The sequence below is a fragment of the Seriola dumerili genome, unplaced genomic scaffold (genome assembly GCF_002260705.1).
Source record: "Seriola dumerili isolate Sdu_G_001 unplaced genomic scaffold, Sdu_1.0 BDQW01000478.1, whole genome shotgun sequence".
NCBI lineage: Eukaryota > Metazoa > Chordata > Actinopteri > Carangiformes > Carangidae > Seriola > Seriola dumerili.
In genome coordinates this window covers 3,256,571-3,281,466 of record NW_019174733.1, presented here as the reverse complement: position 1 = coordinate 3,281,466, position 24,896 = coordinate 3,256,571, and the positions used below count along the sequence as shown (strand labels likewise).

General features: G+C 38.5%; 3 protein-coding genes across 3 annotated transcripts; 1 reads left to right on the top strand and 2 right to left on the bottom strand.

Moving 5' to 3' along the window:
• Positions 1-7,831: 7,831 nt before the first annotated feature.
• Positions 7,832-9,564, bottom strand: LOC111235304 (alpha-2A adrenergic receptor-like). Its single transcript, XM_022763719.1, has one exon. It carries the CDS (start codon positions 9,137-9,139, stop codon positions 7,928-7,930), a length of 1,212 nt encoding a protein of 403 aa, XP_022619440.1. The 5' UTR covers positions 9,140-9,564; the 3' UTR covers positions 7,832-7,927.
• Positions 9,565-10,663: 1,099 nt separating this feature from the next.
• smndc1 (survival motor neuron domain containing 1) lies at positions 10,664-14,616 on the top strand. Its single transcript, XM_022763698.1, has 6 exons — positions 10,664-10,803; positions 11,159-11,278; positions 11,769-11,911; positions 12,353-12,514; positions 13,297-13,450; positions 13,845-14,616. Exons 2-6 carry the CDS (start codon positions 11,159-11,161, stop codon positions 13,980-13,982), a joined length of 717 nt encoding a protein of 238 aa, XP_022619419.1. The 5' UTR covers positions 10,664-10,803; the 3' UTR covers positions 13,983-14,616.
• Positions 14,617-14,701: 85 nt separating this feature from the next.
• LOC111235286 (max-interacting protein 1-like) lies at positions 14,702-23,407 on the bottom strand. The gene is made up of 6 exons (XM_022763697.1): positions 23,056-23,407; positions 21,793-21,895; positions 21,557-21,586; positions 19,898-20,012; positions 17,099-17,270; positions 14,702-16,899 (listed from the first exon to the last, which is right to left on the bottom strand). Exons 1-6 carry the CDS (start codon positions 23,282-23,284, stop codon positions 16,736-16,738), a joined length of 813 nt encoding a protein of 270 aa, XP_022619418.1. The 5' UTR covers positions 23,285-23,407; the 3' UTR covers positions 14,702-16,735.
• Positions 23,408-24,896: the final 1,489 nt, after the last annotated feature.

Sequence of the window (24,896 nt, the reverse complement as noted above, 5' to 3'; positions counted from 1 at the left end):
AGGAGACACACACTGATTACGCTACAAGTAAAGAGTTTCATTTTAAATTCTGCTCCCTCTAGCAGAGGAGAAAATATGCCTTTTGTCACACTGTACATGGGAATACCTGAGAATTCACTTGTAAGACAGACAGATGGATAATTCAGAGTAGACATATTAACAAATAATGGCATAGTGGGGAGCAATAATCACTAGAAAATTTCCAAATATTCCAGCCAGAGCCATAACATTGTGTATGGAACGACAACTGCTAGATGTCAGCCAAAGAGGCGGCAACAGAAACATTATGTTCCATATCACGTTTTTCTATAATCTAAAAACAAGGCCTGTATATTCTAATAACCAAGCCTCTTCAAGGTGTTCAGCCCTGTTCAATGTAGTAGCTACAAAGTTTAATATAATAAAATGTCAGTGATATTGATTTTATCAACAATCCATACACTTAGTGTTCCACAACCGCTAAATAAACATTTATGAAAACATAAGCGATAAAAAATTTATCACAGATAATATCTCAAATAATATCAAACTCTGTGTGAAACTTGTTTAAATTTTCATGTAGTGCTGTCAGAATTTATGATAGAGGCAATACTGGCAGTAATTTTGTTAAGTGTTATGAATGTTGTGTTCCACTCCACATCCTAGCTCTCATTACAAAAATGCCAGCCAGATGGTGTATGCACCACAATGAATGCATTACACAATGTTATAACACGCCTCCATTCTCCATATTGAGCTGTTTGCCATGTATGGTTTTGACCAGAAGCATTATTTAGAGTTCAACACATAATCTGATTAATAATATGCAGTTATCAAATAACAAACAAAAATATGAAAAATTTATTTTGCCACATTTATAAGCTCACAAGAGCACTGAGCAACTGGCTTTGCAAACGCCGCTGAATTTACACTTTATAAAAGCTGTAGCCATTGTGCAAAGCAGTTTACTCAAAGATCTGAGAGAATAAAAAGAAAACCTCAAAGCAGCTCAAATATATACAAAAGTAAACTGTATTCAAATCAAGAATTAAAAGTAAGATTGTAATATGAAACATTTACAATCCCAAGGAAGGAAGTCCCCTCTCTCTTTCCCTTGAGCCCATTAAATTAAACCAGAAATTAGCGTCTGGAAGTCTGTCACCGATCACCATAGATAATCTACCATTATCAGAGGTACCAGAGGTCTTTCAGGAAGAAGAAATTCACATCCTGCTTTGCATCAGCTCACCCAAGAAAGAATTAATGAAGTAAAACCCAAATGGTACAAGAAATCTAATTGAACAATATTAATGGTAATATCAGTGGTACAAAAACACTTCAGCTGTTCTTTGCCCTGTACCGGATGTATACCTTATGAATTTGATTTTTTTTTCTCTGAAGTGTGGTTTTTGTTGTTTGAAATGGCCTTGATGGACGTCCGTTCACTATAAGTGCCCTTCTACTTGTAGACATACCCATATAGTGTAAGATCCATTGGTACCATCAAGGAGAGCAGTCATGATCCTTTCCCAGAAACTTGCTCCATCACCGCATGGGAGGTCCCAAGAGCTATAGTGGGCTGTAAGCTGTACAATACAAATAAATAGATGATGATAAATAGATAACTCAAAATGTAACAGATGGAATATTGCATACAAATTATCTATAAAGGCTTGTTCAATTTGCCAGACAGCAATATTGCCATGCAGTGCAAATAAATCAAGTCAAGTTTGTGCTTAGCTTATTTGACTGGGTTTGCTACCAGCTGCCAGCGGTATCACTTTGTTTACATGCTACATTTAAATCATGGTTTTTCGTAACGATAAATGCAACACTTACTTTACGCATGTTCGACCAAAGACAACTCAGCAAAATGATCCTCGAGTTCCTCTTGCACTCAGCACGCACCACGTATTTGTTATTATTTCTTTATTAATTTTAATCGTTAATTACGCTTATTTTATATTTTAAAATATAGCGCTCATGCTTCCCGCCAGATTAGTTTTTTTTCGTTCCCCGCCAGATTCGTACCACAATGGCGTCAAAAGATACGTCACTTCCGGTTGCCATTTCTTAACTCATCTGGGAATTACCTGCACGTAGCACCACATAGACGTGAAGTATATCGCATCTATTTTGGTTTCAATGGAATCTCGAAACGTGTTCAAAACACCGGTAAGTGCTGCCAAACCACCTGCGGAATTTTCCCAGAATGTTTAAACAATGCTAGCTCTTTGTAGCTCGTCTAGTTTCAAGTGTAAAAAAATAGCTAACTGTGTTAGTTAGCCTACATAAGAGGCAAATAGGGGCTAGCTACAAGGCGTTTGTATAATTATTTTATACAAAATAGGCCATCCGTCCACTGTCAGTTACATTACAATAAAATAATTCAAGTATTATTCAGCCTATATAGCTATCTTCATATATTTTCCCTAACCAGTGGTGTAATAATTACTCACATCTTTTACTTTACTTAAAATATACTTAAGGTACTAAAAGTAAAGTACTTATTATACAAAATGGCCAATTTCGCAATAATGTATACCATATTGCTGCTGAATTGTAGTGGAGTAGCAGTATAAAGTAGCAGAAAAATGGAAATACTCGCATAAAATAACTCTTAATTGTACTTAAGTACAATACTTGAGTAAATGTACTTAGTTACTTTCCACCGCTGACCCTAACCAATAGCCTGTCAAACATCAGCATACCAAAATATAGCTAGCTATTCAGCCAGCTTATTGGGTACAGTTGCTTCTAGTAATATCCTAAACAATGACCACAAACAATATCAACACTAAAATGCCAATAACATTTTCATAAAATGATGATTTACCTTTACAGCAGTGGAAAGGATCCTCAGTCCACCTCCTACATCTCAAATGTTTGGAGAAGGCGAATCTTTCAGTACAAATCACCTGGAAAAAAGGCCAAAGGAGACATCATCTGCTGACCAGTAGAGGTAACTGCCACAACATACTCATCTGAATCCACATGTGAAATGGCACTACTGAAGTATGGAAGTGTAGTAGTCATGTCATACATGTGCAGGGGAGAATACATCTTTAAATGTTTAGACAGACTACGACCACTACTCTTCATAAGTGGAATGTGGTCAATGGTTCGGGTGCCTTAGCAGGGCCAGTCCACCATCCACTTCTATGCTGGAAAAATCTGTTTAATACCCATTGAAACAGGAACACTGTGTAAAAAAAGTAAATTGTCCATAGAGGTGAAACTATATCTCATATATTGATTCCACTCACTCTGCATAATGTAATCATGTCATGTTTTGACTTTAAATAATCAGTTTCTGTGACTTATGATTCCATTGTCCATGAAAATACTCAGTTGGTTTGCCTTGTTGCCTAATACCCTGTCAAAAAGAGGTAGAACAGAGAATGTTGACACTTTTGCAGCAGATGACAAGGGTAAAAAGGAGAAGCAGAGGGCACATACAGATGTCACAGTTTATAGTGAGGCACAGTTTGTTCTATCTGTGTGTAGGTGTGTGATAACTGACAGCGTGTTGAAGGATGAATTGGTGTCAACAACAGGTGGCTGGTGTGGACAGATAAAGCACAATGATAGTAAGCTTGATCAGGAGTTGGTGTTTACTCTGTGTCTGTGTGTAGCTGACATCATCCAGAAGCACATGGTTGGGATGGGGGGTGTGCATAAGCATGAAGAGTAGAGTAGGCCAGACTGAAATTGGATACGATCAATAGCACAGACGGGACAAGATGGCTAAGGAAGAATTATGGTGCATGGAGCAGAAACTTAATTTGTCATGAATGTGGATTCGCTGCAGAGCCTAGAAGCATTGTTGTAGATGGTGCTCGGGAGTTTCACAGAAGGCGGGAGTATCTCTGCTTTTGATGATGATGAGAAAGGAGAATGAGTTATTGGAGTTACTTCATATTACATCCTGTATACTTTTATTAAACGTTAACTCTCTGTGACTGATATTTAAATGAGTAAGACCCATATTTTGGGATAACTCATAACTGTTCACCTTTAAAACTTTTCACTCATTCGCCCCCACTTCTTTTCTTCTGTCTCATTCAAACAAGTTCAGTAAACTTAAGTTCAGTATCGTGTAAAAGAGAATTTGTTTATAAAATAAAACTTCAGACATCGATTTTAATGTGCTCAAAATGAGCAAACAAAACAGACAGACAGAGTGCAGGGAAAAAAAAGCCTGTCTATATAATTTGCTTAAAGTGAAATAACTCACAGTCACATTAGTAACATTAACAATAACAGCAGTCACATTAATTGAATAAAACTGCTATAGGGACATTTAGATGGAGTATTATGTCTAAAAGTGACCCACACATTTTGTGCACCATATACATATGATATACTTTCAGCTTTTATGTATGGATGCAAGAAACACTTTTTACTGAAGTTTTATATTTTTCATTCGAACAGCATGACCTGAGGTAAATTCTGTATAAATTAGGTAAATTCAACATCCATTGTGCAATACAATCCTGTTAATTTAATCAGATCATTTTTTTAATCAATAATTTTACCATATTTTTTGTTGCATCTAGAAACAAAAAAGGAGGTAATGTGAATATATTAAAGCATGGATGAGTAAAGACTATCCCAAAGAATGAACTTCCATTTGTTGATGCATTTGATATATTTAGCAAATTCTATATATACTATGTGTTTTGTCTCTCTTTTTCCCAGTTGGGTCCCTATTCTTCTTCGGTCTTCTTGAACCCCTTCCCAACAAGCATGTTTGGCTTTTTTGATGAGCTAAGAAAATATAAGACCCTATTAGCTGATTAACTTTATCCCCAGCACAAATCACAATAATCCATTTCTCAAGGACTGGAGATCAAGAATGGCCTCTAATCGGTCCAGTCTTAGTAAGCAGAAAACATTGGGCCTGGGAAGTCATTCAGGAAATATCTACATTTTCAGTTTTCTTACTGATATGGTTGGTCATATCAAATTTCGCATAAATGCATTCACATGCAGAATATACAATCTGCATATTGTACCTAGAAATATTGTTATTAAATTGCATTATTATTATATAAAAATATTAATAATAGTAAGATTTTTCATTGAGTAAAATCTTGATTGTGAATGTGATGGTGAGCAGGAGGGGAAGAGAAATCAGTGAGAGTGAGATTGCACGGGGCAAATTAAACAGGATTTCCTGCTGCTTACATCCTTCAAACTATCATTTGATTATTTTGCATCCTTATCAATTCAGGAGGGAGGACATATTATACGCCCCAGTGTGCATGATGCATTGTGCTCAATCCATAATGAATGACCCAACATTCAATTAAAAACACTCTATTCATCACTAGCTATGATTTAAACTGGTTAGTATGGTCTTGATGCCTTTGTCTGATTCTGTGCGACCCTGCCTCGACAATCTTTGTATGTCTGGGATGCAGCCTGCTCTCTTTGGTCTTTTAAGTTTACCAACCTTTTTGAGAGACATGACTAGCAGCTTTAAAAAGCACTTATTGTGTTGTACGCAGGAGAAATTAGAGGTAAATGGAGAGGACTGACTCGGGAGCTGTGTGAAAGCTATGGGAACTCCTGCCAGAGGCAGCTTATAAAGCATAGTTTTAATAGCTGTGGTGTCACAAGCATAAATCGTGACGCTCTGAAGTGGCCTTTAGAGGGGGAAATAAATCATTGTCTCAGCAGACAGCGAAAATGGACGTGTGTGGGCGTACACGCTGAGAATAGCAATCCTTAAAGTAACCGACTGTTTACAGTTTGTAACCAACTGTAATTTACATTGACGTGGAGTGAGGCGCAGGAGACTGAAAACTAAATTCACTGACACATTTGACAGCATTCATTAACACAATTAATTCTTTATGTCACCAATGTTTTTGTGGTTTCATCATTTTAATCATGAAATACTGCCAAGTCAACTGTTTTCATTGAGTTGTTTTTTTCCCCTTCAGCTCCTGATGAATTTTTAGGATTGTAATGGGTATTTTGGCATTTCATCTCTCTATCATTTGGTGAGCAAATGCTTAAAAAAACTTTAATGTATGCATCCAATATGGTTGTCATTTTAATTAAATGATGCATTCAGAAGGCAATCTCTGCAGTTTAATCTTTTAAGACATACTGGTATGCCTGGTAAAAATGTTATATTATATATGAAGGATTGTCTTGCAAATATTCTATGGTAGTAAATATTACATAATGTCGATCGCTCAGTATTAATACAAAGAGCTACTCCTGTTAAAATGTTCCAACAGCTATAATAATCTATGAGTTCTTCACTTTTCTTACATTCTATGGCATGTTATGACACGCATTTGTCCCGTGCTGTTTAAACGTATCGATACCAACTGTCAGCATCAGTGCTCCAACAAAGCCTTATAATCAAAAATATTCATCCTCCTAAATTCTTGTTGCCATAACTCCTCTAATACCAAGGTTTTGTCAGATTGTTCGTGGGAACACTATCAGCAGTTTACCATCTGTGGTAAATACTGGATGTTGTATTTAAAGACTCAGGGACATGGTTAAACCCAAACATGTGTACCACAGGAATCTCAAAACTCTAGAGTCCCAGAGACTAAGTCATGGGAATCATTTATTTGCTGTATGCATGAGAGGTTGTTGGTGGAAATGTTTGCTAAGTTAAAACAATTATGGATGATGCATTTACTTTATTTCAGATTCACATACTGATACTGGTCAAAAAGTCTATTTGTTGAAGAAAGGTTATAGTGCTGTGAAAACTGTGCTAAAAAGGAGAAGAGATGGGGCGCGTTGATAACAGACCAAATCAAGGAACATGACACATTGATAAGCTTGTGTGGATATTAACCTCACAGTGTAATTTGCAGCAGCCACTCATATTTCTATCGCTGCACGATTTCTGTTTGACTCCAGGGGAGGATTTAATGATATCCTGATATGAAGGGCCATAATTCATGTTAAACTGCATTCAGTATTGTTGTGCCACCCGTACCTCCTAGGCATAATTTTCTCTTCATATAATTGTCTTGTTCTTGTGCTTGTTATGAGAGAATGAGATAGGGTGTGGGGTGGGAATATATTTTTGAGTACAATTTGCTGTCATGCGCTCTTGGTATTGTTTGTACTGTTGTACAAAGATCTTTGATTTGCAATAGCACTGTAGCATTTATGATTATTTGCTTTTCTAAATCTATCTTTTCTTTTATTCTGATGACTATTATAGAGAGAGGTTTATTTTCCAAATAACATGCATCCATTTTGACATTCCATTTCTCTTGTACATAATTTGTTTTCAGTCATAATAAAATAATTTGCCGTGTTTGTTTACACACTGTTGACATTTCAGTGGATTTACAGTATTTATAAAATATTGCATAACAAATACGAGTAAACATTTTCTTGAACTACATTGTGGTCTGTCAGTTTGAAGAGCTGATAAATGCAGTTTGCATGTGCTGTGATATGAGCTTTAGACATCTGCCTTTTCTATTAGCCACATTATTCTTTTCATTTTCACAGTTTTCTTTCAGAAGTCTTTCCTTTTGCTTTTTGTTTAAATCATACTCTCAGTCGGTCTTTAAATTTTATCGCACTAGGACCCAAAGCATGACAGATGATATATAAAAAAAAACACACACAGACGTAGAAGACATATCACCCATGTTATCACAGTTGTACAGTGTCAAAGTGTAAACTCACAGGTTATCACAGCGGAATACCAGCTGTAAAACAAACTGTACATTTGAGATTTTTTGCATTATTTAATATTGCAAAACAAATATTTACTGACATGGAATTACACAAAATGTCAAAACAGAAGAGTAGTATATGCTACATTTCACATTTTTCAAACATTCAATAAACATCTTCTAACATAATTTTAATGTAATATTTACACTGGCTTTGAGCCTTAATGTAGAGGACCAACGATGCAGTTTTTGAAGTTCATGCATAAAAACCTTATTCATAAGCCTCTTCTGTTTGTTTTGCAAAGGATCTTTTTAAAAGACCTCCTGAAGTCATTATTGAAGATAGTGTAAATAACAGGATTTAGTGAGCTGTTGCAGTAACCAAACCAGAAAAACATTTTGAACAGTGTCTCTGGAAGTCCTTCGCAGCAGAGGTGACACAAAGCAGCGAGCGTGTATGTGAAGAAAAAGGGGAACCAGCAGAGAACAAACACTCCCATAACCACAGCCAAAACAAATGTGAAGCGCCTCTCTCTGTACTGCCTTCCTTTCCACTTGCTCACCCTCACACAGGGCTGCACATCTGGCTTTGGAGAGGTTTCTCCAGGCCTCATCTGAGCCACTTTGACTGTCCTTAGACCCCTCTTTTTCTTCAGGGAACATAGCATGGTTTCATTCCCATCAGAAGAGGAGGGTTCTTCCTCCATGTCGAACCCATTGATTTCTCTGCCGTCCCCCTCTTCCACTTCCCTCCCTCCTCTGTCTTTTCTCTCCAGGGGGTCCAGACCACACTTTGTGTCCTCTAAGTTGCCATTTTCTCTTTGCCTTTCACCTGGCGAGGCTCTTGTTCTTTTCTTGGCAATCTGGTAGATTCTAACATAAACCATAATCATGATGATGCAGGGTGCAAAGAAGGAGGCTGTGCTGGAGAATATAATGTACCATTTCTCCTCATTAATTCTACAATCAGGGCTGTCCTTGTTCCCCTCATTCTTTTTCATTGTGATAAGCGGTGGGAATGAAATGATGGCAGCCAGTACCCAAACTATGAAGACTGTGCATTTAATCCTGCGTGGTGTCCTTCTCAGGTTGTACTCAATCGCTTGAGTTACGGACCAGTATCTGTCCAGGCTGATGGCACACAGGTGAACGATGGATGAGGTGCAGAAGAGCACATCCAAAGCCAGGTAGATTTCACACCACACTTTACCAAAGTACCAGTAACCCATCAGCTCATTCGCTAAAGAGAATGGCATGACTAAGGTGGCAACCAGAATGTCTGCACATGCCAGAGAGACTAAAAACAAGTTCTGAGGTGCTCTCAGGGCTCGGCTTGTGATCACAGCAATTACTACCATGACATTGCCAAAGACAGTTAGCAGGATGAGGATACCCACCAGGATCGTTAGAGGCACAGAGGTCTGCACAGTATAAGGGTTCCTGACAGACAAAGTCTCATTTTCTCTGGTGAAGATAAAACAACCCATCAGGATGAGCTGTGGTGTCGATGATGTCTGAACAGTGCTCTGTGAGGAGGCTCGGAAGCTTTGCTTGCCAGCAGTCTATTAATTGCATCCATTCAAGAACACAGCATCAGAAGATTGAGTCTCTTCATTTTGTTGACTGGAAAATACCGTTGCTTCTTTCCTCTTTAGCAGTGAGAACATTGATATCGTCAGAGAAAAATTACAAGATATGTTTCTTTATATTAAAAGACCAAAATGAAAAATAATTAAGGGAATAAAGTGAACTTTGATTTATTCCCAGTTTCCCACATCAGAAACTTTAAAAATACATCTATTCTTTAAAAAATAATTCTTCATCCACCAACCTTTTTAGACTGAAAACTTGCAGCTAAGTCCCTTGGAAGACATTTCATAAAACAGACTTACATTGTAGATAGTGCTGGCTCAGGCAGATCTTTTCATCTGCCGTGGCTGAAGTGGAGAGTACGTCTTTTATATGGGCTTGATCTGACGCTGAGGATCTGTGATGCTTGTACCACTTCAGTGAGAATGGGAATGGGCGGGGTTCATATGCTGCTGGAGATTTAAAAGCAATTTGGTGTTGCTTGCAGATCTGAAACCATTGGCTGATTATGACATTAACAATATTTTTGATTTATAGAAGTAATAACTGTAGTCTATTAGACTATAATGATTCAATGATATTTAAAGTACTAAATCTAGATTTAGTAAATCTAAAGTACAAAGTCTAGAATGTTGTAGCACTACATCCCTGCAACATGTATCGTTTGAAGAGAGGCACATCTGTACAACTGTGAACCTGTTTCTTTCTTGTGAACTATGGCACTGGTTCTCAAACTGCCTTTGTCTACTTGTGACCATGTCTACTTTTATGTACATGAGCCATGGGTGCAGTGTATGCAATGTTGTATTTTACAACCTCTGTCTTTTATGTTTGCAATCAGCCACATTATTTGTGGTAGAACAAGCCAACATACTGTATATGAGGCCCACCTGCAGTTTGTGAGACAAACACACTGAGGGAGCTGTTTATCAGAGCTTAGCTTCAAACCCAAAGATCTGTGTGCCATACTGAGATGTGCTATTATAACACTTGCTGCTGAAATGTGCTGTCTGAATCATATAGAAAATTAGTTATGTTTTGTTCTCCATTGCCCTTTTTACTGAGACCTGTGTAATATTTTGTTTAGTAAGATTAAAACAGATATTGACTTAAACTGTAAATATGGATGATGCATAAAGAGTGAGTTGGCTGCTCATATATGAATCATTCAAATTAGCCAGTTACCTGGATAAAGCCTGCGAGAAGAAAAAAAACGATAAAACGATAAATGAATATAAAAGAACTTGTAGCCTAATAGTGTAACTATTCCGAATGAGAACATGATTGATGAGGAAATCCGACATGCTGCACGCTAGGAGTTACCTGACTCCAGAAGATGGCAGCAGTGCAACATTTAGGATGCAAGCTGCCATTAAAACCCAGATAAGAAGAAGATGCCATGTTATCGCGAGAAAGTCCTCCACGGGCTTCCGTTTGGGTATTTGTGTTCCGGAGGACGTCGAGCGGACTGTTGTTCTTCTAAGCAGTCGTTTTTGGCAAACAATCGAGTTGGAAATTTGAATGCTAACTGTATTTATCGGTCAAGAGCATTTGTACGGAGGTAAGATTACTCTATGTTTTGCGATTCCCCTCAGCCACTCGCAGCTAGCACTAACTTAGCCGTTGTACGGTAAATTTACGTCGATGAACAAGGGCCGAGGGATCTTCCTAGCCGTTTGAAGCTAACGTTAATGTTATAACATCTTACAACATCTCTCCTGTAGATTTTGACTAGCCCATGTTTAACTCAATATAGGTTTAATATAGGTTACACAAGCAATTTGAGTGATTACGTTAATGCTAATGTAAGCTAGCTGACTAACCGAAGATGTTTACTTCTTGCTAATCGAATATGTGCTAATACAGCTAGCCAAGATTTCCATCAAAAAAAAAATGCTTTTTTTGTTCTCACACAGATGTCGGACGACTTGGTGAAACAGCTAAGCAGTTACAAAGCTCAGCTGCAGCAAGTAGAAGTTGCTTTATCCACCGACCCAGACAATGAAGACCTCCTTAAACTCCAGAAAGACTTGCAGGTTTGTTCGTCTGTGTGAATGAGAGACATCAAAAGTATAGAAGCTGCAATTATTAGTCAACAAATCAATTTGTCGATCGACAAAGTTAAACAAATCTTTTAAATATCATTAATTTTTTGGGACAATGTCAAATATTTGCTGTTTCTTGTTCCTCCTATGGTGATTTGATGTTTTGTTTGCCACAGTATCATAGTAAACTGAACATTGCTGGATTTGATCTTTTATTTGGACTTTTGGTCATACAAGATAACATTTGAAGGGTTCACCAGCTTTTTTCTTCCAAGTATTTTGTGGTATTCTGCAGACATTGATTAATCAGTTAAACTCAAAATAATCTTGAGCAAAATCTTGGTTTCTGGATTCTCATGGAGATAAGACTAATAATTTCAGATGTATAACAACTAAAATTGCTAACTAAACTTTAACTGGGGGAAAATTGCCTGCACACTGCATGAACATCTGACTCTCTTTTCATTGTTTTATCCCGCAGGAAGTCATCGATTTGACTAAAGACCTCCTGACCTCACAACCCACTGATGGTGCTTCAAGTACTAATGGGTCAGACACAGTCCCCCTGAAACATGGCTGGAAAGTGGGGGACAGGTGTATGGCTGTGTGGAGTCAGGATGGACAGTGAGTGTCACCAGCCTCTTCTCATGAAAACATTACGTGCAACCGCATGCCTTATAGCACTACAATTAGAGCAGTGATTTTATGGATTAGTTTCTGTCACTTCATATTAATAGTTTATCTTAGGTCTCTGAGATTGTATGTCACTTAAGACAAAATACATTACTTTGGACAAAAGCATGAATATATTTAATTGTAGTCAGAAAATTAGTGCATTTTGTTCTTGAGATGAATTGGAACACAACTTCATGCATGTTTGAACTTAAGGGCAACAACATTCTTGAGGGATGTTCATAGAAAATGCTCTGATAATATCTTATGTTCGCATATGCAACATATTCACTTATCATAAATTATTATATAATAATCTTAAACTTTGCCTCTTAAGTAGAGCTTGAGTCTTTGGCTCATACTCACCTGCTTACAGACGTGATTTTTTGGCAGGGTGTATGAGGCTGAGATTGAGGAGATAGACCGAGAGAACGGCACTGCAGCTGTTACCTTCACTGGATACGGGAATGCTGAAGTGATCCCTCTGCAGAACCTCAAAGCAGCAGAGGAGGGGAGACGCTCTGATGAGGATGGAAGTATGAAGCCCAAATCAAAGTATGAACAAAAAACATTCTCTCTTGTTGTGCTTAAATCATGCTTATTAACATTTTGAATCAAAATATATGAGCAGTCTTTATCTATACTTGCCTTGTGTGAGCGAAAATTGGTAGTAATTGGAAGCTTGGTTGGTTTCACTCATGGGCAACAGAGCACACCAAAAAAATAGTAAATGCACACATCCTGCAAAACATGAACAGGTGCTGGACTAATGAAACAACGTGCGAAAGAAAAATAAAGGTCCACAAACTGTAGCTCCCTTCTGAAATTTTAATGAGATATCCACCAAGAGCACGTAGCTTGAAACATCAGGGCACTTACAATTCTGTTGTACTAGACCATATATTTTTAATTAACCTTTTTTTTTTTTTGTCTCATGTAGACCTTGGTCTTTATAATTATGACCAGCTCCTTTTTAAATTGTATGAGTGTAATTCTAGGAAGTAAGCACCAGCTAGTGGTGTAGTATTCACCTACAACACCTTGCTTTATTAGTCCTCACTGGTTGGAAATAATCTTGGACCCCTAGAACCACAAATTAAATTTTTACATTCAATAGGGCCTTTGACTTTTTGTTACTTTGATTGACTGATTAAAAATGGACTCTGGGACAAATTTCTATACACATACACACAGTGGAGACACCTTGCATGTGCATAGATTACCTAAGCTTCTTCAACAGCAACAAGTAGATTTCATATCCATAACAACATGTTTGTAATTATACATCATGAATAGGATTGTTCAGAACTGATGTTTCTCCTTGTCTGTCTTTTTAGGAAAGAGCAAATAGCAGAACAGAGAGAGTATAAGAAGAAGAAAGCCCAGAAGAAGGTACAGAGGATGAAGGAGCTGGAGCAAGAGAGGGAGGAACAAAAGTCAAAGTGGCAACAGTTCAACAACAAAGCCTACTCAAAGAACAAGAAAGGACAGGTAAGTTTTCTGTTTTTTTTTTTTTTTTAGAGGACTGAATTTATTTGACTGGACAAAGATTATACTCTGTAGATGTCTAATTTCTTGCTTGATATTATATCCCACAGCAGTGCATAGTTGTGAAATCCCACAATGGGATTGCATTTAAATTAGCCGGGCAACAGCTCTGTGAAAGTAGAATATTTTAACAACTGACAAAACAAGAATGCCATTAAGTCACAAGATCTTGTGATCTGGTCTTGTACTGTACCTCTAAAACCTCTAATTCGCACAATTGCATGAATGTTTCAGTGATATGTAATTTTGATTTACATCATCCCTCTCTTGTCTGTCACACTGCATGCTAAAGTTGAAAATTTGTAACCATTAATAACTGATTTTCTGTTTTTTGTAGGTAAAGAGGAGCATATTTGCATCTCCAGAAAGCGTAAATGGAAAGGTGGGAGTGGGAACATGTGGTATTGCAGACAAGCCTATGACCCAGTACCATGACACATCAAAGTACAATGTCAGACATCTAATGCCCCAATGACCTAATATATTCTGTACATAAAAATTCACTGTATACTAGCTATATCAGTGCTTTCCATTGTGTTTATACATGACTTAAGTTTCTCAAGTAAAGAAAGCTTTGAAAGGAATTGCTTGCACACCATTGTTTGAAATATTGATGTAGTTTTCCTTATATATTATGTGGGTACAACGAAAAACATTTTTCCCTGCACTTGGACAAGGTCACTTGTTATGTAAGAACAGGAAGCTGTGTTTTAGAAAAGCCGAAAAGTTTGCTGTTTTTGTCCAGCTTCCACCGAGGCCAAACACTTGCTAAAATGTGTATAAATATACACCTGTAGTTTTAGTGTGAACATTTATGGCTGGATTTTAAATACTGACCAGTTCTTGGTGTGTCTGAACATTGATAATGGCGTTGATTTGAGATGGCTGAATTTACGTTTTAATTTCTGTATATATAACAGTGAAATAAACATTGTTACCTTTTCAGTTTTTTAAAGAGTTGCCTCCACCGCATTTGGGCTGTTTTTACATGACCTTTTCATTGTGGTTCTGTCAGGTCCTGTAGGTGGCAGTAAAGACTTGTATCATTATTAATAAATCCATGTCATGAGCAGCACGCTGCAACTTTAAATACAACCCATTTTTCCATTGAAGTTCTATGAGTTTTTTGTTTGAGATGTTCGACTTTGTTAGTTCAGGATGTTTAATAGACTATGTTAACTGAAGACCTGATAGAAACCTGTGTTTTCTTTTAACAAAATGAACGGCGGGAAACAATTACAATGTGACAGTGAAATGCAAGAAACCCAAGTTTATTATCTGAATAATAATGGTAGGCTTACCAAAAAAAGACAATAATGGTAATGTCTGGGTAGAAGAGGTTTATTAAGATTCCAGGGACAGTTGTCAGGAACTGTAACAAAGTATTAGCAGGGGACCAGCAGCACATGTTTTGCAAAAAAGTCACCTTGGATGGCTGATTAAGCACAAGAGAAAACATTCTGGGGTGTGCTTCAACTTACTTCCTTAACAAAAGTCTTTTTCATAGTGCATTTTATAGTTTCCCAAACAGGTTGGGGGGAGAAAAGACCTGTAACAAGGAACTTTGTGCAAGAGTCATACCCATGTTAAGACACAATTTGGTGGTGATCTACTTAGGACTTGGACCAGAAAAATGCAGATACATGGTCATATTGAAATGGTGATGGTCATATTGTCTTATTTGGTTTCATGGATTCCAACAGGTCAGCAGTGCAATTCTATGTGTCAAATATACATTGAATTAGTGGGAAGTCTCCTAATTTCAAGGATTCAAACTTGTACTTTTTCTGCTACAATACAAAAAAGATACTGTATTAAACATTTAAGTATAAACCAAAACTAGTATTCTGTAGTGTGTATGTTGTTCATGCTACAGACATTTGTATAAGACTTTTCAATCCAAAGCACATTACAACATGATTAGAAAGGCTACATTCAATACACATGCACCATAGCTTTTTTTTTTCTTTTTAATCAATTACAATCATTTTTACTGTTGATTGTTAATAACTGATACCACTACTGGAGCAAGTGGAGAACTAGCAAACCGTAATTTGGTGTTGGACGGACAGAAGTGTGTCATAAACACAGCCAACATTAAAGATTAAAGATATGATAAAAACTAGACGCGTTATTGCTTGAGCCTTGTACTTGGACAAGTGCGGGATAGCTTATTACTGTCTAGATAAAATGAAATAGAATATGCGCACAGTGTGAAAGAGATGGTTCCTTCTTTCAGCAAAACACCACTGAGTAATGCACTAAACCTGTAGCACTGCATATGCCTCAGTGGGGATTAATTACATCAAGTAATTGGGTAAACATTAAAAAAATAATAATGAAAAAAATAATTTTAACAGCAGTTTTTTGTTTGTTTTTGTTGGTTTTTTTTTCATTCAAGCATGACCAAGACCTAGCTACAGTACAATTAAATATACCAAAAATAAATACTATAATCATATGCAAAATAAATTAGAATAACAAGGGTGGACTACACCACCTGTTTGGATATGACTGTGCTTCAGTCAAGAAGAGGGACACCACGTGGATCAATGATGGTTGTGGGTCCTAAAGCAGAGGTTATAGAAGTGTAATAAACATTTTGGAATGCAGACATTGTAGCCCTTGTCACTGGCTTGTTCACTGACAAGAAGTGCCTTCTGGATATATTATCCAAAGAAAAAGGGCAATGTTTTTACAAGGCAAATGGAGCAAACGTTCCCAATGGTGAGCTTCTAGCTGGTACTGTTTTTTTTTTTTTTCTTTTGTGTGTGTGAGTGTTTTTGCTGGTTTCAGAAGATCAACTTGACTAAAGGTAGAGTTTCCCCTTCGTGGGTCCTCTACAGGATCAGTATTGAGTGCAGGTGATTCAAGCTGGCTATGGGTAAAGGGAGATTCGGGTGATTGGTTTAGTCAACTTTAAAAATGAAGAAACTATATTGGGTGAGAAGTTAAGTTTGAGGCTGATGTATAAAATGTTTCAGACTGATGTAGAGGAGCCCCTTGACTTCTGGAAGGAGACAATTTTAAACTTTTAGACTGAGTTGAACTTAAGGCTGGTTCTCAGGTGGAGTAGATGTTTCATTTGTCAGGTACAGGTGGGATTGAGGTTGGTTCTTCTTAAGACAGGGAACCTAAACTGCGAAGGAGAATGGAGCTGTAGGCTGGTACTTGGAGAGGTGAAAGCCATAAAAGACTGCAGCTGAAGTGAATGTATAGGCTGGTGCTTTAAGCAGAGAAGGCCAGTTTTAGACTGCATGTGGCGTATCCTTCGTCACTGGCTAAGCTCTGCCGGCTGCTGTGGTCGTCCAGGTCACTTGCGCCACTGGTGCTTACACTGTCCATTTCTCCATGGGAGAACTCAGTGCTTTCCACGTCAACTTCTATTTCCTCTGTTCAATTACAAAACAAAACACCAACATGAATAGGGATTCATTTTATGAATCATGCAAGTCTTAATGTTTGAAATTGTGCTTTTCTAACCGTATATGGTGACAGATTTTAAACAAATAGATTAAAATGATTAAATTACAAACTCTAATGATGCTACAAAATTTGCCCTTGAATAAAGGCTCTAATTTGGACACTAACCTCTGTCAGACTCTGAGCGGTCAGAGTCCATCCGTGAGCCCAGGCTTTCTGTGCGGACCCTCTCCCTCTCTCCATGAGTCTGCAGCTGGGCTAGCTGCCTCTGCAGGTGCCTCTGCTCTCTCTCTAAGGTCTCCAGCTGGTGCTGACTCCTCCGGTCCACCTCTTCAAGTTTCTGAAAAGAGGGAAATACATGAGACTTAATTTTATTGTTGCTGTGTAGAAACCTAAAGATAATGATGATGATCAGATCGTGTGTGACACCTCTCTAAATACTACTCATGATTAACTGCAAAGTACTGTATATACATGAGAGGATGGAGAACTTATCTGGTGTGCACTACTGTGATGTTAATATGTAGTTGTCGCTGCCACCCCCCCCGTGCCATCTAATAAATTATTCAACACACAAGAATAGCAAGTTGCTTGTTGGATAGTGGAATAGCTGGTGTCTGTGTGTGGGGGTGGGTTTCAGTATACAAATGAAAGTAAAGATCATTCTGTCCTGCTTTTTGGCTTCTTAGCTCTACTTTATTTGTTTAAACTTCCCCACCTTGGTCATTGATTTTTGTCCATTTGTGGCGTTCAGTTGTAGTTTTGAGTAAAGCCTCTATAGACAAATTGCTCACTATCAGTATATTAGGTTACGCTTAAAACCAAAGTCCTGGAGATGCACTATGAACCTGTGTAATCATAAGGGAAGGGAGTAACCAAACACTTCATGCCAATAATCGCATCTGATCATGCCATAAATTTAAAAAAAACAAAAACTGATACATGCGAAGGTAGTGGCAGAATAAGTCCTAACATTTTATTTGCGAGCGAGCTGAACACTGAAGACTTGTGTCTTAGACGATGTCATGAGTGCTTAGAGAGGCACCCATAAATAAAATGAATTATTATTATTATGATTATTATGGTTCATTTCCTCCAGTGTCTCCCATGTGTAAATATTTGCCAGATATAAATTTTTTTTCCTGTTTGAACATACATAAATATGACATATGGCGAGCCAGACAACAACACCAAAACCAATTTGCTTGCATAACAATAACCTTTTTGTAATTATTTTAACCGTTACCCTCTTATACCAAAATACACCACATGAGGTTTGTGAGCTAGAATAAATTCTAAAAGATGAGACTTTGTTAGAACCATGTGCTGAGAGCCCTGAGTAATGTTTCCCATTAGAAAAGCAGTGAAATGACCCTGTTCTGAATGGAGTTTGGTACAAGTAAGAGTAGCATTCCTCTGTGCTTGTCCTGTAGCACAATACAGGGTGTTTCTTTTTTTTTTTTTTTTTTTTTTTTAACTTCCTGCAGCCGTGAGCTTCATGCTGGCTGCACCTGCTTCACCCTTTTACTCTACTACACAGCCTCTGGTTCTAAAAATACAACACAGCAGCATTCAGAAGCCACATTTCCTGGACTTCAAACAGGCAGGTCCAAAGTCAACAGTTGACATCATAGGTGTTTATCCATTACCCCCCGCTGTGATACACTCCCACAGACTGCTGCCAGGACTGCTTTCATATTGCAGCCCTCAGTCATCCCTCAGCTGCTTCTCACTGCAGGAGCCTGCACAAACTGGGGCCAAGAAAGGCGAATATTTCAAAAAAAAAATGTCTGGCTTAGATTGCAGCCACCGGGGGAGCCACAGTGTTGAGTCTTGGATGCTTTGACACTGCAGAATCATTTGAGCCTATCCTCAGTCTCATGTAGTTCAGACACACTCAGTGGTCCATTCGGGCAGGCAGCTCTAACAATTAGGACAGATCTGGTGCCCTCAAGACCAATAGTCAGTGCACTATTCTCACATTATCCTGTAGAGTGAAAGACACAAGACTTAATCAAAGACTTGCCAAGGGTTCAAAATCCTGCAAAGGACAGCCCTGGCAACAGCTCCAGGGAGATTTGTTCAAAGGGAAAGAAAAACTGAAATAACTGAGAAGCAACCACAATGTCCTAATGCTGAGGCCAAAGTGCCTGAAGGTGCAGTTCATTTAATGGTTCTGAGAAAACAGTTTACTGTTTAGAAGTGTCTGGGAAAACCCCTAACTTCTCTGTTTCTGTACATTTCATTTAACCAGTATTGATGTGAGGCAACTGGGTGACAATTTAGCACCAAACTGGCCTCAGTTCTGTGTTCACTGTCCTTAATCTTTACATTAGACATTTAACTGAGCCAAAAAAGTTCAAATAAGAGGTAGAAAATCCAGACTTCCTCCTCTCTCCCTGGTGTTTATACCGAGTCAAGTATGATTACAAAACAAATGGGAGCAATTTCAATTCAACCTTTTCATCCGGCAACAACGTGTTGAACTAACACACCCATAGATGTACAGAATTTCAGAGTTCAGGTGGATTTCAGGCCAAGTATTGAGCTTTCTTTGTAGAGAGTGGAGCTGCACTGTGATCACACATGATGGACAGTAAAGTATCTGTAAAGCGCAGCAAACCAGAGACTGTTGGCCACCATGAGTGAGAGCTAGGAGACTGAATACAATTTTCTTCTAAAATACAAAACAGGATCAGACTATTGACTGGTGAGGCTTAGGTTTTGTTTTCCATCACTATGGATTCACACTGGGTCTCACACTGGAAAGAAATGGACCCTCCCTTGTATATCAAAGTCATCCTCTATAGTACTCCAGATCTATATCTGCTGTCAATACAACATCAACCGTTTTTTACTCAAGGGAACGGCCACAGAACTCTTAATTCCAGATATCTGTGAGTGATAGACACACATTTGCTTTGTTAGTGTTTTCATTGCTGCAGGGGTTTCCTCAGACTACCACACCTTGATATGTGCTTTGGCCTTGTTGAGCAATCCCAGCGTGGTGTGCCGACTGCAGTCTGGTCCCAGAGGGATGAGGGACTTCAGCCTCTCCAAACACAGGCGGAGATGTGCTCGTCTGGGGGAGGAGACACAATCAAGAAGGGTCATTTCCATTTAGAGACAGCATACATGTGAATGAGAGAGTAAATATGCATGACAAAGCTGAGGATGAATTTTCCAGGCTAATGTATTCTAGTCCTCTGCACTGATCCTGATTAGTCCAGTTATGATATTTCCTCCTAATCCAATTTGATTAGAATTGTAATAGTTAAGGCAAACATCTATTTGATTGGTCTTGATTGATTCTAATTATGATACCATTAATCCATCTGTCATTAGCAATGTCACAGTCAAATTATTGAGGCACTTGATTTATCTGTTTATCCATGTTGCTAGTTAGCAACACCATCGGATACTTTTGAAATTACATATAGATCTGTCTGGCCCCAGATTTGAAAGCTGCTGAGGTCAGCCCAATGCTGTGTTTCTGATCTACCAAGGCCTCTGGGCCTGTGGTCTGAATGAATGCAGAAACTGGCAAAGGACACTCACTATCCTTTCAAATAATGGAGTAAAATGTAGGTCAAGTTGTGATGTCATCTCTTCTCCCTGCGTTGGCCACCATTTTGTAAGAAAAAAAAAAAAGGTACAATACGAAATAAGCATTCCTCTAGAAAATGCCCTTTCTCTCATCACTTGAGCTAAGATTCTCCCACACATGGCTGGACATTTAATTTTAGGATAAATGTGTCGTGACATTTGTTTCCCCCTCAAAGCAGAGGCTGCCACATCCTGGAGCTATAAAAAAAAAAAAGGTACAATACGAAATAAGCATTCCTCTAGAAAATGCCCTTTCTCTCATCACTTGAGCTAAGATTCTCCCACACATGGCTGGACATTTAATTTTAGGATAAATGTGTCGTGACATTTGTTTCCCCCTCAAAGCAGAGGCTGCCACATCCTGGAGCTATAGAAGCAAGCTGCTGTTGGATTTGCAGCTGAGAATCTCTCAGGAAGGAGCCCTGTTGTCTGGAAACAGACGGTTCCCGTTTGCTGACTGGGGAAATGTCTGCATGTCCTCCAGGAACAGTGCTGCTACTGAGGCTGCATTACACCTCCCTTTTATTTGCCTTGCAAAATGCTATCGTATACAGGAGGAGAATTTCTAGTTGTTGATAAAAACGCCCTTTCTGGTAGTTCTGTGGTGATAAGCTGAATTATAGGGCTACGGTACATCTCGTTGTGAAATGGTATGGTCAACATGTTTAGCATAGCACCAAAATATGCAAACATGGCAGAATGGAGAAGGCTTTGGGTTTTATCAGCTTGAAGCTCCATTTTGAGCCTGCTGGTGCTTGAGATAAACTCCCTGTGTAGCTACAGCAGTTTAAAGACTGCATCTTTCTCCTGCTACAGTACAACCTTTGCATGACTGCAATGTGAACTTGTCACACATATGTAACAAAAGTTGAAGGCAGACAGATGTAGGAATCTCTATGATGACTTCCCTTGTTTCAACATCTCACTATTACATCTTGTTCCTTTTTCATGGCCTTTCACTACTGTCTGTTTAATCATAGACATGCACACAAATCACCTCTTCAGTCTTGTTTTACTCACCTATTTTTTTCCAGTTCATTGTGTGCTGACCTGTTGAAATTATAAATATAGAAACAAAACTGGATTACATGTCTTATTAATGCAAAATACAGCACATTATACAATTTTATTATTAACCACTGTGTATCAGATAGGATTTGAAATGCCTTTTGTATCACATACAAAAATGAAGACAAACATCATATTCACATCGACTAAATTTCATTTGAGGAACTTTTTCAAAATAATTTACTTACCTATTGTGAATATTGTCCAATTTCCTGTTTTTGAATTTACGTTGTTTCTGTTGATGTGCAGTCTGGTTTGCAGGGTATGTTGAAGCATACCCATGCTCACATTCTGTTGATAAAGAAGATTAAGAGGATTACATGTATATATAAATATTTATAGTACAGTTTTTAAAAAATCTGCTTCAAGCAAAAAGCTTCATGAAGGCTTGGATTTGCAATGATGGGTGTGACCTCATTTGCCCTAAATTGTTCATTACACCTTCATATGTGACAAAATAAAAGACAGACAGCCCTTTTTGGAAAATATTAATAACCTATTAATACACTCTATGATTGACATTTATGATGTAATTATGTATCTTGTGTGAGTTGGCCAATCTGTACTTAGCCCACATTAAGCAGAAAAGTGGGCCATGAGAAAGAATATTTTGTCAAAACTCCTTTCTATTCTACAGTACTGTGTTCTTACTGTTGCTTAAAAAAGGCCTACAGTTCCCATGACCCCTCCTTCCCAGTAACATACTACGTTTAACATGAACCTGTGTGTGATTGGCTATTTGCAGTGACTCTGGCGCTGGGAACATGTTTCCCGACCAATGAAAACTTTACAATTTGTTCCATGTGGAAACCATGTGAACAACACATACAAGGAAGCAGCACCAGCTGCCTCTGAAAATGATAGCTAGGCTCTCAACTGAAAATGTTTAGAGGAAATGAAATCTGAATCACATCGTTTGTAGATGCAAGAAGGTCCGTGAATGCGACATTTTTTGAATGGACATGATATTTTAAGGGAAGCATCGTGAGGAGCTGCGAGAAACTGAGATGGAGGATTAAAGGGGACATTTGGAGTCGCAAACCACAATGTCTACATGTATTAACCTAGATGTGCACATATAAGCCTGTTAAAAATGATATGACATGAAATCCTGCCTGCTCAATTAAGTCTCCCATAGTCTGCCAAAGACCAGTTTTAGGGGAATAAGATCATTTAGCTGCAGGCTATTGTTGCAATAAAAAATCAGTTTCTGGCGATGCATTTGCTTCCTATATTTAAAAATGAGCAAATTTTCCGGCTTCTCGTGAACTGATAATAATTTGAAAGTGTTAGGTCGATTAGACAATAGTTTTTCAGGAGCAGGTGAAATATCATTGGCTGCTGACGGGCCAGTTCATCTGTCCGCTGCGCGTCTTTTGTCGCCTTCGCCTCTATTGTTGTCTGCTCGGCGCATTACATGGTAATATCCCCTACAGCCCGTGTTTACTTACTTCCGTTGTTCTTCTCGATATTTTCTATGTAATTTGCTGCATCGAGCAGCACTTGTACGTTCTTCATAAAAGTGCCGATTTGGTCCATTGCGGAACATTTGGAGTATAAAACGTCGCTGAAAGAATAGTCGGACATCTCTCCGAAATCCTGCTGGTCCATGGACGCATCGGACTCCGACAGGACCTCCTCGGATTTCAGCTCGCTGTGCTGTCGCACGTACTTTACCATTTTGACTTCAAGCTTTGTATTTTTTGGGGGGCTTTGACAAAGAAGCAGCGCTGAAATTGCACTCCTTGTCCCGTCTGTGCACTGAGCGGATGACTGAAATGAACCAGGCTGGATGGAATTGCAGTCCTTAGCCTCAGCCACTTGCCCTACTTGGTGGATAATCCCTCCCACTAACGCATGCACATTGCATTCATTGTCAACTGTGCCATAATAAATCCTCATTATCAATACTGCAGGAGAGTAACAAACAACACACTTATGTGCAGTGACATTCTGAAGTAATGCCTGCTTTCTTTTGTGACAATGCTGCTTTATTTGCGTTGACATAAACTGAATAATTACTTATGACAAAATAAGAGCTGCCTTTCATGTGCACACAGTTATGTCTGAGTTTATGTGAAAAGACTTTAAAAGTGAAAAAGCATTTAGAGCACATGGCAGTAGACAGTATCAGGTCTAATTAATGGTGCAACCTGGATATCAGGGACAGCTGCCAGGGTTAGTCTCAGTTATAAATATGTAATCACTTGAAGCTTCTGTGTTATTAAAGGGCTCCCAGGCAGTAATGCCCTAATATTAGAATCACAATAATATAATCTGTAATTAATTTACGTTTGCATTTGGGTGTCTGATGTAGTACTATGGAATGATTTCCTCACTCCCAATGCTACCCTAAGTTAATAGTGTTCAGGAGTCTTTCGCTGGGCATGACTGCAATACATTCATATGATTTTAGAAGCAGTTTGAGATTATTTGTCTTGATAATCATATTGGTTTTCCTTAGCTGTGTCCTTCTTGAAGTCTCTGTTTTTTTGTTTTTTTTCTCAACCACTCTGGGTTTGTTGTGTAATTTTCCTGTGTTCCTAAATTTACATAGAGATAACATGAAAGTAATAAGATAGTAAAATTATGCTTAATGTCAGAATGAGAATCGCCCATCCATTTAGGGGTGTTTTAATTCAGCGGACAACGCAATTTACATGATAGTGAAAGTGACCATACTTTACTAGCCTTTAAAGTCATCGCCCCATTGAGGGGGAGAAAAAAAACTAACCTTGAAATTGAATTTACTTCTAGCTTAATGGTCAACTTCTGTTGTCCTTTTGACGGATTAAGAAGTCATTTTCCCCCACACTGTGAGGGATGAAGGAGGACAGAGGGGAAAGGGCCTGCCTTTACGAGGCCAGCCATGCGTGCAGGGCTGTGTTGTGCCTCTGAGACAATGGGTGCAGATGGCTGGCCCGCTGCAGATGTGGCCAAGCCTGTAACGGACGCCTGTGAGAGAGTACACCCTCCCATGGAGTCTATTTCAGCCGCCTGGCAAGACCTGACACACACAGACAGTCCTGATCTGGATGCTGAAACAGAGACGCACACTTTAGTCGCAAGAACAGGCTACATTCATGAACGGATGCAAATGTGCTTTATAAAATCCAAACAAATGCAGGTCTGTTTTTGAAATATGGGTGTTTTTCTGTTAGTATGCATTTTCCATTTAATTAAAGCTCTTGTTACTGGAGCGTTGTTAATGTAAACGCAGACCTCATCTACTGCTACCTTCGTGCTCAAAAGGACAGATAAGTCGAGTCAGGCATGGACAGAGGGTTCCGTG

Excerpts from the sequence above, each read along its gene's own strand:
- LOC111235286 (XM_022763697.1), bottom strand. The coding sequence starts at position 23,284 with ATGGTAAAGTACGTGCGACAGCACAGCGAGCTGAAATCCGAGGAGGTC. Across the intron at positions 20,013-21,556 it reads AATGAACTGGAAAAAAATAG|ACGAGCACATCTCCGCCTGT; the intron begins GTGAGTAAAACA and ends CTCCTCCCCCAG. Across the intron at positions 16,900-17,098 it reads CCGCTCAGAGTCTGACAGAG|AGGAAATAGAAGTTGACGTG; the intron begins GTTAGTGTCCAA and ends GTAATTGAACAG.
- smndc1 (XM_022763698.1), top strand. The coding sequence starts at position 11,159 with ATGTCGGACGACTTGGTGAAACAGCTAAGCAGTTACAAAGCTCAGCTG. Across the intron at positions 12,515-13,296 it reads AGTATGAAGCCCAAATCAAA|GAAAGAGCAAATAGCAGAAC; the intron begins GTATGAACAAAA and ends CTGTCTTTTTAG. Across the intron at positions 13,451-13,844 it reads CAAAGAACAAGAAAGGACAG|GTAAAGAGGAGCATATTTGC; the intron begins GTAAGTTTTCTG and ends TGTTTTTTGTAG.
- LOC111235304 (XM_022763719.1), bottom strand. The coding sequence starts at position 9,139 with ATGGGTTGTTTTATCTTCACCAGAGAAAATGAGACTTTGTCTGTCAGG.